General features: G+C 43.1%; 3 protein-coding genes and 1 non-coding gene across 4 annotated transcripts; 1 reads left to right on the top strand and 3 right to left on the bottom strand.

Annotated features, from left to right (window-relative positions):
* Positions 1-489: 489 nt before the first annotated feature.
* On the bottom strand, positions 490-3,455 carry ranbp1 (RAN binding protein 1). The gene is made up of 6 exons (XM_028995946.1): positions 3,303-3,455; positions 1,855-1,991; positions 1,627-1,784; positions 1,049-1,177; positions 894-962; positions 490-688 (listed from the first exon to the last, which is right to left on the bottom strand). The coding sequence occupies exons 1-6, from the start codon at positions 3,315-3,317 to the stop codon at positions 558-560; spliced, it is 639 nt and encodes a 212-aa protein (XP_028851779.1). The 5' UTR covers positions 3,318-3,455; the 3' UTR covers positions 490-557.
* On the bottom strand, positions 735-870 carry LOC114800210 (small nucleolar RNA SNORA77). The gene has a single exon (XR_003751360.1). It is a non-coding gene; the product is annotated as a small nucleolar RNA SNORA77 (small nucleolar RNA).
* A 636-nt stretch (positions 3,456-4,091) lies between the features above and the next one.
* trmt2a (tRNA methyltransferase 2A) lies at positions 4,092-8,426 on the top strand. Its single transcript, XM_028995945.1, has 12 exons — positions 4,092-4,182; positions 4,411-5,033; positions 5,148-5,256; positions 5,352-5,533; positions 5,715-5,829; positions 6,609-6,724; positions 6,808-6,919; positions 7,153-7,275; positions 7,362-7,437; positions 7,624-7,740; positions 7,913-8,009; positions 8,094-8,426. Exons 1-12 carry the CDS (start codon positions 4,180-4,182, stop codon positions 8,263-8,265), a joined length of 1,845 nt encoding a protein of 614 aa, XP_028851778.1. The 5' UTR covers positions 4,092-4,179; the 3' UTR covers positions 8,266-8,426.
* A 399-nt stretch (positions 8,427-8,825) lies between these two features.
* dgcr8 (DGCR8 microprocessor complex subunit) lies at positions 8,826-15,885 on the bottom strand. Its single transcript, XM_028996083.1, has 14 exons — positions 15,772-15,885; positions 14,323-15,293; positions 13,803-13,965; positions 13,530-13,672; positions 13,083-13,416; positions 12,749-12,946; positions 12,545-12,646; positions 12,299-12,397; positions 12,130-12,212; positions 11,939-12,039; positions 11,034-11,140; positions 10,810-10,937; positions 10,616-10,729; positions 8,826-10,527 (listed from the first exon to the last, which is right to left on the bottom strand). Exons 2-14 carry the CDS (start codon positions 15,013-15,015, stop codon positions 10,444-10,446), a joined length of 2,349 nt encoding a protein of 782 aa, XP_028851916.1. The 5' UTR covers positions 15,016-15,293; positions 15,772-15,885; the 3' UTR covers positions 8,826-10,443.
* Between the last annotated feature and the right edge of the window lie 448 nt (positions 15,886-16,333).

The raw sequence follows: 16,333 nt of genomic DNA, 5'->3' as shown, positions 1-16,333 counted from the left end.
ACGCTCCCATAGGAATTATAATTAACTTGATTTGCACTTCAGATCTTAAAAGCATAAGTTTCTGATGGGTGGTTTTAAGTGCATTTCCAATGAGTAACAATAAAATTCTGACTACTTTAAAAAAAGGATTAAGCACACAACTTCCATCACAACTTTCACTCAGTCTTGGAGGAATAAAAAAAAGTTACCGAACAAAAAAAAAAAAAAAAAAAAAAAAAAAGTACCCAATGTGGGAATCAATCAATACCACAAGCCTCATTTCAAAAGCACATCTTTGTTGTTTTTGATTTTCAAATGACCAGAAAGACAACTCCCCCCCCCTATATAAAACAAAGGTGGGATAAAGTGGGGGGTACGAGGGCTGAGAAGTACTAAACATTTTGAGGACTGAGAAATGGACACTTTCAGAGTGGCACCAAGGTCTTGTGATTTCAAGAAGAAAAAAAAAAAAAAAAAAAAAAAAAAAAAAAAAAAAGAGCAAGTGTCCAAATTCAGTTTCAGAGTCTATTGTAGAAAAACTCGAAGTGACAAGTTGAATGTCTGGGTGAAGGAATACTTCATTTCTCCTCCCCAGCCTTCTCTTCTTTCTTTTCTTCCTCTTTCTCTCCATCTTTCGTCTTTATCGCCTCTTTATTAATGGAGAGCTCCCCCAATTCCTCTGCCACATTATTAGCATTAACGGCATTTGCTGAAAAAGTATAGTAACAGTTAAATTTCACGTTGTGTAAAACAAGTCAATTATAGCAGAACATCCCAACGCTTTCCTTTGAAAAAAGGAAAACACCTGTGATAAATTCTGCATGTTAATGTAGCAGACAGAAAAAGTTTCAAGCTGGAGTAAAAAAACAGCAAGAAACAGAGTGAGCCTGCACCAAAAACAAAACCATTCTTACCTGGTGCCTCCTGAGACTTTCCAATTTCTTCTTTGCACTCATCAAACTTCACCTTGAATTTCTGCGCATCTGTTAAAGACACCAGACTCTTAAGTGTTACAACCTGCCATGCAAACATAGCATATGCACCCCCATGGTTTACTGCAGGAACTTACTCTCCGCATTAAGGAAGCGAATTGCCAAGAGCTCTGCTTTGGGTTCTTCATCTGCGAAGTCGGCATGCGTATTCCATACCCAGGCCCGGTCACTTCCAGCGTTCGGTCTTAACTCCATCAAGGGCATGACTGTAATCAGAGCCGAACAACTTTGACCACCACACTAAATCCACAGAAAAATAGGCTGCAAACATACTACATGGAACTGACAGGTTGTGTTGGGGAGAGTTCATAGTATAAATCATGTAAAATGTAAACGATAGTAACTAGATGGACCAACAATAGTATACTGAATGATTACAGAATCACAGCAATCACAAAGTCATTCATTTCAAGTCATGGCGCACAGGCGGAACTCCTGGATCAAAACAGTCACTTCCGTTCCCTTATCGAGAGGGTTAAGTAGTTTAGGGACAATGGTAGTAAGTGGGATTTGAACCTGGGTCTTCTGGTTCATAGGCGAGTGTGTTACCCACCAGGCTGCTACCACCCTACAGGAAACGGCACACTAACCACAGAGAATCCACACGAGGCATCTACATTCAAATAAAGACAGACAGGGTTGCATAGAAACTTACTGTGGTGATTGGCACAGATCTTCAAAGTCCGGTCTCTCCTCATGAGCAGACGAATGGTGCCCTTCTCTTTGTGTCGCAGCAGCTTGACATCACCAGTTCCACGCTCCTTCCACTCAGGCGGGTCATTCTCACTTGCAAAACGATACAGTTTTGCTCGCCTAAAACCCAAACAAACAGCTTTAGATTACTTAAATCTCAGATAAAGAGACGCTCAGACTGCAAACATACATCCTGAAGAGCTCCTCCTCATCTTCTTCCAATGTTCTAACATCCTGTTCAGGCAGTGACACAATGGGCTCAAAATGGGGGTCATGGTTTGTCTCATCTGGATTATCTGTGGAGGTCTCATGCTCCTCTGGCGTGTCCTGTAGGGAAAAAAAAAAAAAAAAAATGAATTAGTGAGGTGTAGTAACCTAGTGGTTCCATCTGTCCCTGTAAATATTGATTTAAATTTCACTATGACAAATGTGGAAATAAAAACCCATGGGAAAAAGTAATTGCATTCAGCAATTCAGTAATTCAGTAATTGCAGTCCAGCGAGGCAATTCAGGAAAAGCCAGCCAGCATAGTGAACGGATGAGGATTTGAGGAAAATCTTACTCGTGGGGCTTTTGTTTTTGCTGCAGCATCCAAGCCCAGTGGTGCTGAGGCATGCACTTGTGGTTTAAAAAGGAGGGAACAATGCTAGTCTGCCAAAATCAGCCACCCAGGGTCTCTCACAGATCACACAGAAATTAAACACACAAATAAATAAAAAAATGCTTTCAATAGTCGTGAAGACAAATAAATTAACGGACAAGTCCATGTGCTTCCACCACAGGGAGGGCTGCTAACTCTGGCCTTCCAGTAAACTGCAAGATCAAGTTCAACTTTGCATTAAAGTTGCATTTGCATTATACAAAAATACGCCTCAAAGGACACAAACATAGCAATCGCGAACCCTCTCGACTGTTGCAAAGTGAACGGGCAAAAGGAGCATTTCGAGCAGATTTCAGTGTGTTAGCATGCCGGCTAATGGACGCGCCGCGAGTCGGCTAGCCAGCTAGCGTTTCAGACAGAGTCGGGCCTAAAACCGAAGTTCGGTTCGCCGAACACCACCGAGCCGCGGCCGTTCCGTTCGACAAAGACGAACGCCGGCGGCACGAACGGAGCTCTTTCGGGCAACAATTTCGCGTCGAGCGCCGGGAAGTTGCGCGAGTTCCAGGAAGTTGGGGGGGTTCTAACCAGGGAGCGGCGAGGTCTCCCCTGCACGACGGCGTCCAGCGAGGCAATTCAGCTAAACTCGGAACAGTTCAACCCCGGAGGCCGGACGGAAACAACGGAGGAAACTGCGGTCAGAATAACTAACGCGGTTCCGCACATCGAGACGCTTTCGCCGCACGGACGGGAGGGCGACACGACCAACGTCCATCTTGGGGCTCGTCGAAAGGCGATTCACGAACCAGACCCAGAAAACAACTACGAAGCCGAACAGCACGACAAAAAAAAAATAACAAGCGCGGATGAAAAACCGCGACTCTCCAGAAAGAACCGTGACCGGCTTCGGCGTTGCCCTGTCGGCTAGCCGCGCACCGGCAGGCGCCCCGTTCCAGCAGCTCGGGGGAGCGACGCTGCCGCCTAATACTTGTCCCGGCCGGCGTCACCGCTACCGCGCTGCACGGGCGCGCTCGTCTCACCTTGGGATCGGCCATGTCGACGTGGATGTTGGAAGATTGGGATTTGGGAATTCCGCGCTCGCCCGTTGTGCTTTGTAGTTCTCGCGCTCTTCCTGCTGTGGGCGGGCCTACAGCTTTCGCGCGCCTGGAAGAAGGCGGAATCCCCGCCCCCTTTACCGGGCTCACAGGAAGTGACGTGCTGCGTTCGCGTTATAGAATTCGGGTTATGTTCCATTTGGTTATGTTTTTAAACTTTTGTTTAAGGCAAGAAATAATATAAAATGTTAACAGATTTATTTTCGTAGATCCCTATTTGAACTTTTGCTTCTTTCAATCTTATAAGCATCGCTTTCAGTGATGCGAAATAAAATGCCAAATATTAGTCTCCACATTATTGTGGAAGTAAATGCATTCGATTATTGACATCAGTTTAAATCAGTATGTTCTGACATGCAATGCAATGTTTCAGCTGCATTTCTGAGAAGTACTGTTTTGTACGATTCATATGCGCTTATTTATTTGCTAAGTGAATAATTTGTATGAATTTTGAATATATAATAATATATTTCTGCAATAATTAACCTTCATTTTACCCAGTTTACGTTTGGCCTCATCGTGTCAAAATGAATCTGACTTTTATTTTGACACTATGATAATTATTCATTATTAAATGATGAATAAATAAGAATTATACAGACCACGGGAATTATTTAAACAACATTTTGTACTTTCGCTTTTGGATTCTAAAATAAAATAAAATGAACTGGTTGTAAATATGACAGGGACCTTTTTTCCCAGCATTCCTGGGTAGAACACGTGGCCTTAAACATGGAAGCGCACGTTCTTACACGCAGGTTGCGGCAGTAGCGGCTTCTCTCGGTGCTGCTATATTGCAAGAATGGTAACACTTCATGCGTATTTTTAATCAATGTGTCGTTTTATTAAGGAGTAATATTACATTTACTGTATATACGCCTTGGTGCACTTGTCGCTTTGGATAATAAGTAACTCCACACCGGAAACGCAGTTTAGTTGTGACTGTGTACTCGTTTGAAGTTATGCATGCGGTGAGCATGAAGTAGCACATGCAAGAGATCCCAAATTGTTAACGCAACTTGTTGAAACGCAGGATTTTGTAGAATCTGTCGACACAAAGAAGATGAGTTCTTCTCCAAAAGAAACTGAGCACCCAGACCACGACCAAAACGAAGCGAGTCGGACAGCAGAGGATGGAGATGGAAAAGTGTCGTCTGGCTCTGATGTGTATCGCTACATAAAAGGGGACCTCTTCACCTCTGAAATATTCAAAGTAGAGATCCAGAACTTACCGAAGTTCATTGGCTTTAATGATCTGAAGAAGTTCCTCAGCAAGCATGGCCTCAGCCCACACAAAATCAAGCTCTTCGGCAAGCAGACCTTTGCCTTTGTTACTTTCAAAAACCTGGAGGAGAGAGACAGGGCCATGAAGGCAGTTCATGGCGTGCTGTGGAAGGGTCGAGTGCTGAGCGTACGCCTGGCCAAACCCAAGGCCGATCCCATTCTGAGGAAGAGGAGGCAAGACGCGGCTGCCGCAGTGGAGGGCGGGGAGCCGCCCACCAAGCGCCAGGCCACGGACCAAGAACCAGAGGAGTCCGAAGAGCCCCTGACCACCCAGATCGCCAATGTAGTCACACCTCTGTGGAACGTGCCCTATGAAGAGCAGCTGCGGAGGAAAGCGCAGGAGGTGGAGGAGGTTCTGCAGAGGATGGCACGGTGCGTTGAGGTTCCGCTCTCCGTTTTTGAAACTAACCAAACCCTCGTGCATACAGTAAAAGAATGAATTCAAGTTGCATGCAATGACAAAATGTCCCCCCCTCTTATTTCTAGAGAAATAGGAAACTGCAACAAGGCAATGCTCCCTTGGTTATTTGTTCAGAAAGAGAAGTATAATAAGATGTGCTGCCCACTGGAACCAATAAGGTCTTCTCCTGTGCAGGTAAGGTCATTTGTGTCTGCTACATATAGTTGGACTCTTTAAGTCTTCCTCCGTTCAGGTTAGTAGCGCCATAAGACATTTCTTTTACTTTGTAGACCGAATACAGGAACAAATGCGAGTTTCTGATTGGGGTGGGAGCAGACGGTGAGGACAAGACCGTGGGCTTTCGCCTGGGGAAGTACAAAGGAGGCTCTTGTGCAGTGGTGGGGCCAGGTGACACTATTCATGTCCCACCTGTAACCAAGAGAGTGGTCCAGGATTTCCAGGATTACATCAGGCAAGGACCTGTGGCAATATCTCATACATGTTTTATAATTAATGGCCATTGTCACGATTGTTTCGCTCGCTCTGTCCTTCTGAACTGGTTGGAGATGCAGCATGGAGAAAATGTCTGTTTGCTATGTTGTCACACCTGCAAGAGCAAAGCTATTTCTGAGTATTCTTCTGATTCTCCTCAGGACAACTCCCTACTCCGTATACAGTCCTGAAACATATGAGGGCCACTGGAAGCAGCTTACGGTTCGCACAAGCAGGACCCATCAGGTGATGGCCATGGTGTTCTTCAACCCTCAGGTACAGCACCAGCGAGACTGTTTGTGCATTGATGGATCTAAATAATCCTTTTGAAATGCATTTTGTACATATAGTGAATTTTGCTGGAAATAACTAACTATATGGCAATATTTTTATTTATTTATTTATATTTTATTAATATTATTATTTTTTATACTACCAGTCAAAAGTTGACTCACCTACTCATTTATAGATCTTGCAGTTTACATTTATAGGACTATTTCAGGACCATAAAAGAACACATGCAAGGTTATGTAATAACAAACAAACAATGATGGCAGCATTTCACACTCTTTGCTTCTCTCCACATCCTTAAGCTGGACAACACTGGCTGTTTCCAACAGTCCTGAAGGTTTATGCTGAACACTTTCTTATTATTCACCATGTTAATGAGCATTTCATGAAGCGCCTTTTGAAAATAGTGAACAAAGCATCCATGAAGGTAAAAACGAGCAACGCTGAAAATAAGATTCATCTTCAACTTTACTTTCTCCTACAAAAAATACTAAATATTTTTCTTGCACTGGATTCTTCAAAATGACTCAATCTTAGTCTCCATAACTGTCACAGAGGTGCGTCCAGAATTTTGACTGATAGTGTATATGATTATTTTTATAGAGGCAATTTGATTGCAGGCACTCAAATCCTTTTGTTCACACTTTAATGCATTCTATTCTTTATAGTCCGTCATTGTATGGTGCAAATACAATTTGCTTCTGAAACTGATTCAGTTTAGCAGTCCAATAGTTGTCTTTCTTGTGCTATTTTTTCAAATTTAGAAACTGATTGAAGAAGAGCTTAATGTATTAAAGACATCCATGGAGATGTATTTCACAGAAGGAGCTGGGAAAGGCAGCGGAATCACCTCATTATATTTTGTGAGAAATGGGCAGAGGTAAATAATACATACTTTTTGGAGGGAGGGAATCTGATCTGTGGCCTTTTAGGGTTCATGCCTTGCTTCTCTTTTTGAAAAAGGGCATCTCCAAACACAGAAGACCTGTCATGTGAGCATGTGGCAGGAGAGAAGTCGATCCATGAAGAGCTTTTGGGACTGAAGTTCAGAATTTCACCCCACTCCTTCTTCCAGGTAGAACTTTCATCAAATAAAGTAATAGTTGTATATGTGTGGCTCTGAATATTGTATTTAAAAAATACCAAGGCAATAATCTGTATAAATTGATTAATTATTTTGGGGAAATAATAATAGAACAAATGCTAATTTTGTGTGTTTGTTGTGCGATTCATTGCCCTTCACATCTGATAAGAGCGCTGACCAACAGTAATAATTCGATTTAAAGGTTAAGTTTGTGTCTACACCAGATCAACACACTTGCAGCAGAGGTGCTGTACTCTGCAGTTGGGGACTGGGCACAGCTGGACCACGACACTACAGTGCTGGATGTGTGCTGTGGGACGGGGACCATTGGCATTTCTCTAGCAAAGGTAAAAAGCACGGGGGCGCATGAGCTCGTCAGCTCGTCCTTCGTGCTTTGTCAGCACCTCTAAGAATCTGTTGCTGTTCTCCGCAGAGGGTAAAGAAAGTGATCGGAATCGAATTGTGTCAAGAAGCTGTGGAGGACGCCAGGTTCAATGCTCAGAGCAACGGTAGGTTGATCTTTTTAAAATGCGAGGAGGGGGAAAGATATAGATATATAGTCCCACTGCAGCCAGTTTTGGTTACAACCGGTAATACTAAACTGAGCCAGATTGAACAGAACTAATGTTGAGTGTTTTTTTAATTTTTTTTTGTCCTTGTTAGATTTTACATTTGCTTTATCATACTCGTTTTAGGACTTAACAATGTGGAGTTTCACTGTGGGAAAGCTGAGGATGTGTTCCCCACAGTGCTTAATGCCATCGTATCCCCTAAACTCACAGCTATTGTTGACCCCCCCAGAGCAGGGCTGCGTGAGTAAACTGTATACTTAACATGAATGCTGATGTGGTGAACATAATGCTGCACATTTTAAAACCAAGCAGGCCCACATATCCTTAAAAGCTCATATAGAGTTCATATATTACAAAAAGAAAGGCATTTGGTGGTTTATTTACCTTTTATTGTTCGTATCATTTTTACTAGATTCTAAAGTAATTTTGGCAATCAGAAGAGCAGAACATCTGAAGAGGCTGATTTATATTGCGTGTAATGCCAAGGCAGCCATGAACAACTTTGTAGAGTAAGTCCCTGATGATGTGCTGCAGTGACATCGCTTTTCCTGATGCCATTAAGGCTCAAGTGGCTCATCAGCACCCTTTTGTAGTCTGTGCAGGGCTCCCTCAAACCGAGTGCGGGGAGCTCCATTCCGTCCAGTTCGAGCCATGGCGGTGGACCTCTTCCCTCAGACTATTCACTGTGAGGCCATACTGCTGTTTGAAAGGGTCGATTATGGATCAGCTGCAGAGAAGGAGGAGTTGCAGCCCACCACCAATTGATTTGGCTTTGGGAATTATTCTCGATGTAAATGGAGAATTGCCTTTGAGGCTTTATATTAAACCATATAATGTAGAATTTGTTAAACCAATACAGATTTGGTATCTTGCTTTTTTGTTAAGAACAAAACATTACGTTTTGTATATTAAAGATGTTAAATACATTTGCTTTTCTCGTGCTTAAGTATTCAAACATGTATTAGTCTAAATCTGTAAGGGACTTGCCCAAAGGAAACAGGAATTTTAGGGATCTGTAAGTAGTTCATACATCTAGGTATTTAAAATAAGAGAATGCTCAAAAATACTTGCTTTAGTGCTTTGGGATTTCTAGTTCTGATACAAAACAGAAAATGCAACAATCTTCCTGAAATGGCAAGTTTGTTTCCTAAACACAAACATGCCTGTGCTGATTCAATTTCTGTGAGAACAATTAGATATTTAGTCAACGAGACTGATAAAAGCACTGGAATGATCGTTCAAATAATTGACGGTCTGTTCTTAGATTGTCAAAATGATTAAAGTGCAACCGTTAGAACTGGAACCCTCTGTTAAAGAAACCAGAGTCAGAGATAAATCAAGATTTTATTTGCATAAACGAAAACCACTGAGTCAGTGATCATAAGTTACATCAACAAGATTTTTTAATAGGCAGCAACACCCCTAGCAAATATCTCTATATTATGTTCAATGGCAACAAGTATAAAATGCACATACTCTTCACACATCAGCACACTTGGCAAGACAGACTGGGTCAGGCTAAAACGGGACATGTTTGGGTAAAGAACATTCATAAAAGCACTCTAAAACGTAATACAGCAGCCTTGTGCTTGTGTACGATGGTGAAGTGCTAGAACGAACGCAGTAAACATTCAGGAAAAGCACACAAACTAAAATACTTCCTGCAACAACAGTGCACAGCAGTTTATATATATATTTTTTTCCCCCAGCAGTTATTGCATCTCCCCCCCCTTTCCGGTACATGTAATGTATGCAGCAAACTACAGTATTCTAGTAAATGCATAAAGACTATTTAAGCTTTGGTTCACACCTTGTGGTTAAATGATCACATTTTCGTTCGAGGTACTGCCAAAACATTTACGCTTTGAAATAAAATGTTTCTGGTTTTAAATATTCTTCAACGTACATGTACCTCAGGACGCCTGCGGTGAAATAAATCAGTCAGAATAACTCTGCACCTCCACTCCCAATTAAATCGCACAACAGCAGATAGACGGAAATAATAAAATCCTTCAAAATTGGAAAGGCTATGGGTCATTACATGCTACTAAAGGGAAACTAAACCAGACCTCGCCTGTCCACTACCACAAAGATACAGTACTTCAAGCCTTGTGCTTGTGTTCTCTGCAGTGCCAAAAGGAAAGCAAGACTTCAGCTTGTTAGATCAGCTCGAGCTGCTGCCTTTTGATATGTTTTGTCCTGCATTTCCAGAAGAAAAAGGCATTGTAGAATATACATGTATACATGATAAAGCAAGTCCCTCATACTTGAATGTCCAGTTACACTACGGGCTGTAGGCAACAGATAGAAAGCGAACACATTTGAAAAATGTCAACGTGCAAAGTAACGACACCCTGACTGACACTCACAAGAGCAACCAGAACCCAAAGTCCTACGCAGTCAAAATGCTGCTTCTACGATACCAACCATAAGACCATACACCACACCAGTTAGTTTCCACTACATGCACAAAAGCAAAAAAATGGCAGCAGAGTTAACACAAAAACAACCTCAATAGGCATAAGAAGATAAACTAATGCTAAAAAGAAAAGCGACTACAGGGAAAATTAATCATGAGCTGGTCCTCGTTCGGTCAGTCTAAAATTACAGAAGTAACAAGCGCACACTTCAGTCAGGCGATATAAGAGAACACTAGAAATGAAAATGGTTCATAGGCAGGTGCAGAGGCGCTGTACAGAGAATGCATGTGGGGAGCATACACTCAAATCCCACCAAAATGCATCAGACTCCAGTTACAGGCTGAGTAGAAGCAGTACCACAAACCCTCCATGCTCCAACTTCTTACGAGAACTTGGGTCAATGTGTATTGTATTGCCATTTTACACTAATTTATAATGCATAATTGAACAACCTTCCTTCATGTGAACTCATATGGCACCATAGGTCAGTGCTTTTCCAGGGTTGGGGATGGGGGGGGGCGTCCTACACATCCACGGTGCACAGAGGCTCACTGCCAGGCTGGGCTGATTCCATTACAGTCATTTTTGGCTTCTTCCTGGTTTCCTCCTGCAGATTTTAAACCATTAAAATAATATTAGAAGGACATTACATCTAAATTACGTAAGACATTGAAATCCAAAGACAATGATCATACCCTCTCTCTAGCCAACTTCCTCATCTCCTCTTGAAGCTTGTTCAGGATGTGAAGGTTTGGCTTGTTCTTTTTGGCATACTGTTGCAGTTCAATCACACTTTTGTCTGAACTCTCCTGCAGCAACAAACATATAAATTAAACAATCAATGCTCAATCCCGCTGGCCATTAGTGTTGGTGCAACTGTAGAACACACCTTTTTAACCATTTTGTTGCTCTCTCTGCCGTACATGCGTAGCAGCGAGCCCCAGTTTTTCACATGGGGGTGGAGCATCTGCAGGATCTTCTGGGATGCCAACTGCTTACCAACTCGTTTATTCTTGCCTTCAGAGGAAGTAATGAAAAATTATTATTTCAGTCCAGCCTAGACTCTTACTGATGCAAGCAGACATGGCTATTAAAGCTTGCTGGAGTACTTACACCACCCACGCACAGTGTGCTTGCCACAGGTCATGACATACTCGCTCTTCTGGTTCTTTCCAGGAATCACCTCAAACTTGATACTGGTGTCTCCCATCCCATGGTTTCTGTGGAAAACAATGAATGATTGATAGGAAGAAGGGAAAAATATAAATCACCACTATATATTAGTCAATAAGGAGACAACAGCGGTGCCCCAGCAGCTAAGAAAATGGCTGCATAATTGAAAGGTTGTGGGTTCAAATCGCGAACTGCCAAGGTGCCACTGAGGTCCCCAAACACTGCTCCCCATGTACTTTTCATGGCTGCCTACTGCTCCCTCAGGGGATGGATTAAAAGCAGAGAGTGCAATTGAGTCATTGACGCATATAGTTAAAGACAGGAATAGAAGACCGATTTAAATAAATATAATAGAAGTACACAAATTACATTATAAGCAAATTACACGGGTAAAAATAAGTATGGAAAAATACAAATTGCACTAAACTTTTACAGTCTATTACAACTTGTGTGAGATGGTGAGTGAAGCAAGTGTCATTGTGATTTACAGCACAGCACATGGTGACAACGAAATGTGTCCTCTGCATTTAACCATCACCCTTAGTGAGCAGTGAAAGATGTCTGGAGAGCAGTTTCTGGGGACGGTGCTTTGCTAAGTGGTACCTCAATTGCCCCTTGGCGGATCGGGATTCGAACTTCTGATTATGGGATTGCTTCCTTAACCACTAGGCCACCACTGCCCCAGATGTGTAAACTCATTTTAAATGAAACTACAGGTGTGGTAGTAATGGCCTAGTTGTCAAAACTATACTTTGTCCCAGAGGAAGATAAAATAAATTGATTATAATCTTTATTTAAAATGCTAAAATATAGCAGAATACAGGGTTTGGGATATACACACTTACCTCTTAAGGCACTCATGAAGAATCTGGTAAGGTGAGAGCAAACCTGCTTTGTTGGTTAACTCATACACCCTTGAGTCCTCAATACTGATATGATTGAAATACTGCCATGACACAGGAGGAAAAAAATCAAATATTTTATCACTACTGATCTATAGAAATGTGAACATTAGCCATTTTAACGCAGCCTGTACCTCCAGTTCATCCCCCTCAACTGGCTTCTCCTCAGATGTTTGTTTCACAAAGTCAGGAATCAGGATCTCCAGTGTTGCTCGTGCTGAGAGGGGAAAAAAAACAAAACTAATTGAATAGAAGTATATATGGAGTATTATGTATAGTGTGAATAAAAATGTGGTGAAATACCAGCTTTATTCTTGGCAAGCTTTTTACTGCTTGCAGTGCCTGTGCCATAGGTCACTCCATCTATGATGACTGAGGCTCCAAAGGGTTCACTTGGGTTCTCTGGGAGAAAAGTTGCCGCATACATATAAATGTTTGCACCCATCTAATCTTCTGTGACACAGCATACATTTGATTTGGACTTAATGTGAATGTTCCATATTTAGACTACAGAACAAATATATGTAAGTATATTTACAAGACACTTACCACATTCGAAAAAATTGTAAACTGGTCGGACCTTAAGTACACGTTGCATATATTCATGCAAAATGCAAACTTCGGATTTACCATTCGGGTTGATGACAAACTCTGCAAGGGGAAGAAATAGAGATCAACGTAAAAGTGGAATCAACCAGGCCTTTTGAACCAACATGGAGTGAAACATTTAAAAGACTCAGGAGCCCTGGGCACCTTTCTTAGTTGGGGCATCCTGGACCGAGAGTGTGATGAGCTTCTGATTGGCCGGTAGAATGGGTCTCTCTGACTCGGCCTGCTTCCTCTTCATGTCTCTGTTGAATTGCCGTCTTTCAGCCCACGTACGGAACTTCTTTACAGTCACTTGCTCGAAGTCAAAGCATCGCTCCAAGTAACTACGGAAGTCTTCAATATCTGTAATAAAGTACACATGAAACAGAAATAGTTTTTTTTCTGGAATAACGCAGACACAACTTCCTGTCTGCGCCAAACCTTCTGGTTGGTGAATGGTGTGAATGTTAGGAACATGGAAGAAAAAAAAAAATCTTACCAATAGACTCATCTTTGCAAACCTCAACCTTGGCTTTCACTTGGCCCAAAGCCCCTTGTGCCATTTCATTGGCCAGAGATTCCTTTCCATCTAACTGGGAATCCGTAGCTGCCACAGTGTCCTGGCCGGCGTCCTCTGAAGCCCTGGCAGAGGTGTCCTCTGGAGCAGTGGAGTCTGGTTCATCAGCTCTCTCTAGGGATTCTGCCTCTTCTCCAGGTTTCACCGGGGAAACGTCAGAGTTCGGAGTCACCTCTCCATTTTGTTCCCTTTCCTCCTGTTCCTTCATCTTCTTATAGTGCAAGCAAGGAATGCTACTTGTGGGAGGGTCATGTTTCTGAGATGGATACAATTAGGATTAAAATGATAAACATTAACACAATGTGAACACAAATACTACTGAGCAGTGACTGACAGCCCCAAAACCAAACCAGCCAAAACAATAATTACCCTGATGCTTCCTGTTCCAAGAAAATAAGGACGAGACCACGTAACAACTCGTGTTTCTCTGTGAAGGTAGACTGGAATGCCAGAGTTATGGAATGTCATGATCCAGCCATCAGGTAGTGGTTCAGTTGGAGGTCGTCCACGACCTAAGAGGCCAATGCAAGAGTAACTTTAAACTACACTTACAATGTACAAATACTTTAAGAATGCAGTAAAAAATATGAAACACTCATTAACATGTATTTTACAAACATATCAGTAATGCTCTCAACTCACTCTTAAGAACAGTCTTAATTTTGGTCATCATAGGCTGAACACTGGATTCGCCATCAGATTGGTGATCACTGTCCCCGGTGTACTTGTCCTCAGCCAGGCGCATCTTTTTGGGTACTGGCATTCCCTCCTCCAATAAGGCATCAACGTCATTATCAAAATCGTCCTTTAGATAAGAATAATAAAGAAAGCAGCTTTTCTTAGTGATGGACATTATTTGTATTCTCTACAGTATACAAATGAAAGTTGGAACGTTCAGATTTCCAGAACTAAACTTCCTTTCAGGGAATATATTTTAATAAACATTACCTTATCAAAAGAACAAACCAATATTTTCAAAGCAGACTGCTGTTATCTACCAAATGCAAACATGCATAGAGGTTATTTAGCTGGAAATGTTGGCCCAGCAATCTGAAAATGACCAGCATCTACTAAAAGTATGGCAATTAGCCTAATGTATATATTTACTTGACTAAGTACATACTTTAAAAAGCACTTTTTATAAGGTCTCTCAAAAACATACCTCATAAAAGTAGTTCAGGTCATCCTCATTCACTTGCTCCTGCTGAGCTATGACCTCAGATCTGAAGACACCTTGGTCCCCATCCTCTGTTTCTAGAAAGTTCTCGCTGAAATCCTCCAACTCATCCAGCACAGCGAACTCAACCTTATCTTCCTGATCAAGCTCCACCTCGTGCTTTGTCGCGGCGCCAACGGAACCGTTACCATTAACCCCGATGCTACCCTGAGCTGCCATCTGCTCGGAAGCAGCATTCAACTCACCATTCGGCTCCTCGGAAGCAGCCACTGTGCCGCTTGCTTGCCCTACCCCTGTGTACAGCACCTTTCTGTCTTTACTCTTGCTGCAGTCTGAGAAGCTCACGCTGATCTTGACGTCTCGGAGCAGTTTAAGATCGGGGAGGAACTTGGTTACGGGGGGAGCGTGCCGAGCGGTTCTGGGGCAGGGGACATTGGGGTCAGGCTCATCCGAGTGACGGCTACTGAAGGACACAGAGCCCTTGGTGAGGAGCTGCGCTTGCAGGCTCCCTGCTGGGGTGTGTGAGAGTCCATCACCACCAGAGCTAACGTCCATTTCCTCTGCGTCACTGGACGTTTGCAGGGGAGGTGGTGGAGGTGCTTTACATCTAAGGTTCTCCAACTTTGCATCATCAGGTGGCTCCAGAGGGAGCGGAGGCAAGACCTCATCAATATCCATTATTTAAGATTCTAGGTCACCCTAAAGCAGGTAAATCCGAAAATTTACTTATCTAATCAGTCACTTCTGTCTTAAAAACACATTCAGCTCTCAAATCAATCTCTGCATTATTTGGGTACAGTGTTGGACATGCTAAGCTGACTACATTGTTCTTTTCATTAATGTAGACAGCTTTTTAGAATCACTGTCTCAATTATTGGAAATCACAATGCATTCAGCTTAATAGTAGCCCACATCTAGGAACAGTTCATCCTCCTGCGGTTGGTCTTCTGCGAGAGCTGAAACAAGAAAAGAACAGCAAAAAAAAAAAAAAAAGGGGGGGGGGGGGAGTTCAGTCCCGGTCAATTTCAGTTTATAGCGTTTCATAACATTTCAAAAGACATTTTTTTCCTCTGCAAAATGCTTGTGGTCGCGCCAATGACACGAGTTGCCGGCGAAAACAGGATTAGCGTCAGCGAATTCACCTTCTTACGTCCGGCCGACCATCGCAGAATCGTGGCCATTTACAGCCAAAGGCAAACAACTAAATGCGTCCGCCTCAACGAAACCACAAGTCTGCCGCTTTATTCCGACGACGAACGGCAGTCGACAAAAAACAAGGTAGTTTAATTAAAAACCGGCAGCTAGCTGGCCAGCTAGGTCGGCCGACCATAATTAAATAATTATACAGCGTTATTACAGCCTCGCCGGGAGGCTCGGCGCTCCTGCGAGCCATTCTCGGCGTCGCAGAGCAACCACGTTTCGCAGCGCACTCACCTGTTCGACACTTAAACACTTTGCGCGTCCTAGCAAACGTTTCGCTGAGCGAGCCGAGCACGTCCCTCGCCCTCCGCCATGTTCGGGGCGGCAGTTACGTTTTCCCCCGCGAAGTCCCGCCTGGCGCCGGCGCCGAGGGACGCGGACCAATCACGGCGGGCGTTGGGTTTCCTGCGGCCAATCGGGCGCTTCCGTTTAGCCACGACAAAAGGCTGCGGGGAAACGCGCGCCAATCAGGGAAAAGTCCAGATCGTCCCCGACCAATCACAGTAAACCGCCAGTCGGGTCTGCATTATGGCCAGCAGGCGGCGGTCGACGTCTTGTTTTACTACTATTAGCGCCGATGGGTTTGTTGCGACGACCCGTTGATTTCGATAGTGTTTTTCATTTGAGCACGTTTTCTCTGTTTAAGTGTCGCTGGGTGAGCAAAAACGTCACTGGTTGCCCAAAAGTGCCCAGTGCATTTTGGATAATTAGAACACAAAAAAATCTAAAATGCACCAATCAGGAAAAGCGTGTGGTACTAGCTGTTATGTAGTTCTACCACAACAATTTTATGTTT

Source organism: Denticeps clupeoides, chromosome 11 (assembly GCF_900700375.1).
Source record: "Denticeps clupeoides chromosome 11, fDenClu1.1, whole genome shotgun sequence".
Lineage (NCBI taxonomy): Eukaryota > Metazoa > Chordata > Actinopteri > Clupeiformes > Denticipitidae > Denticeps > Denticeps clupeoides.
Note: the sequence above shows the minus strand (reverse complement) of the source record. Positions and strands in the feature narration are given on the sequence as shown.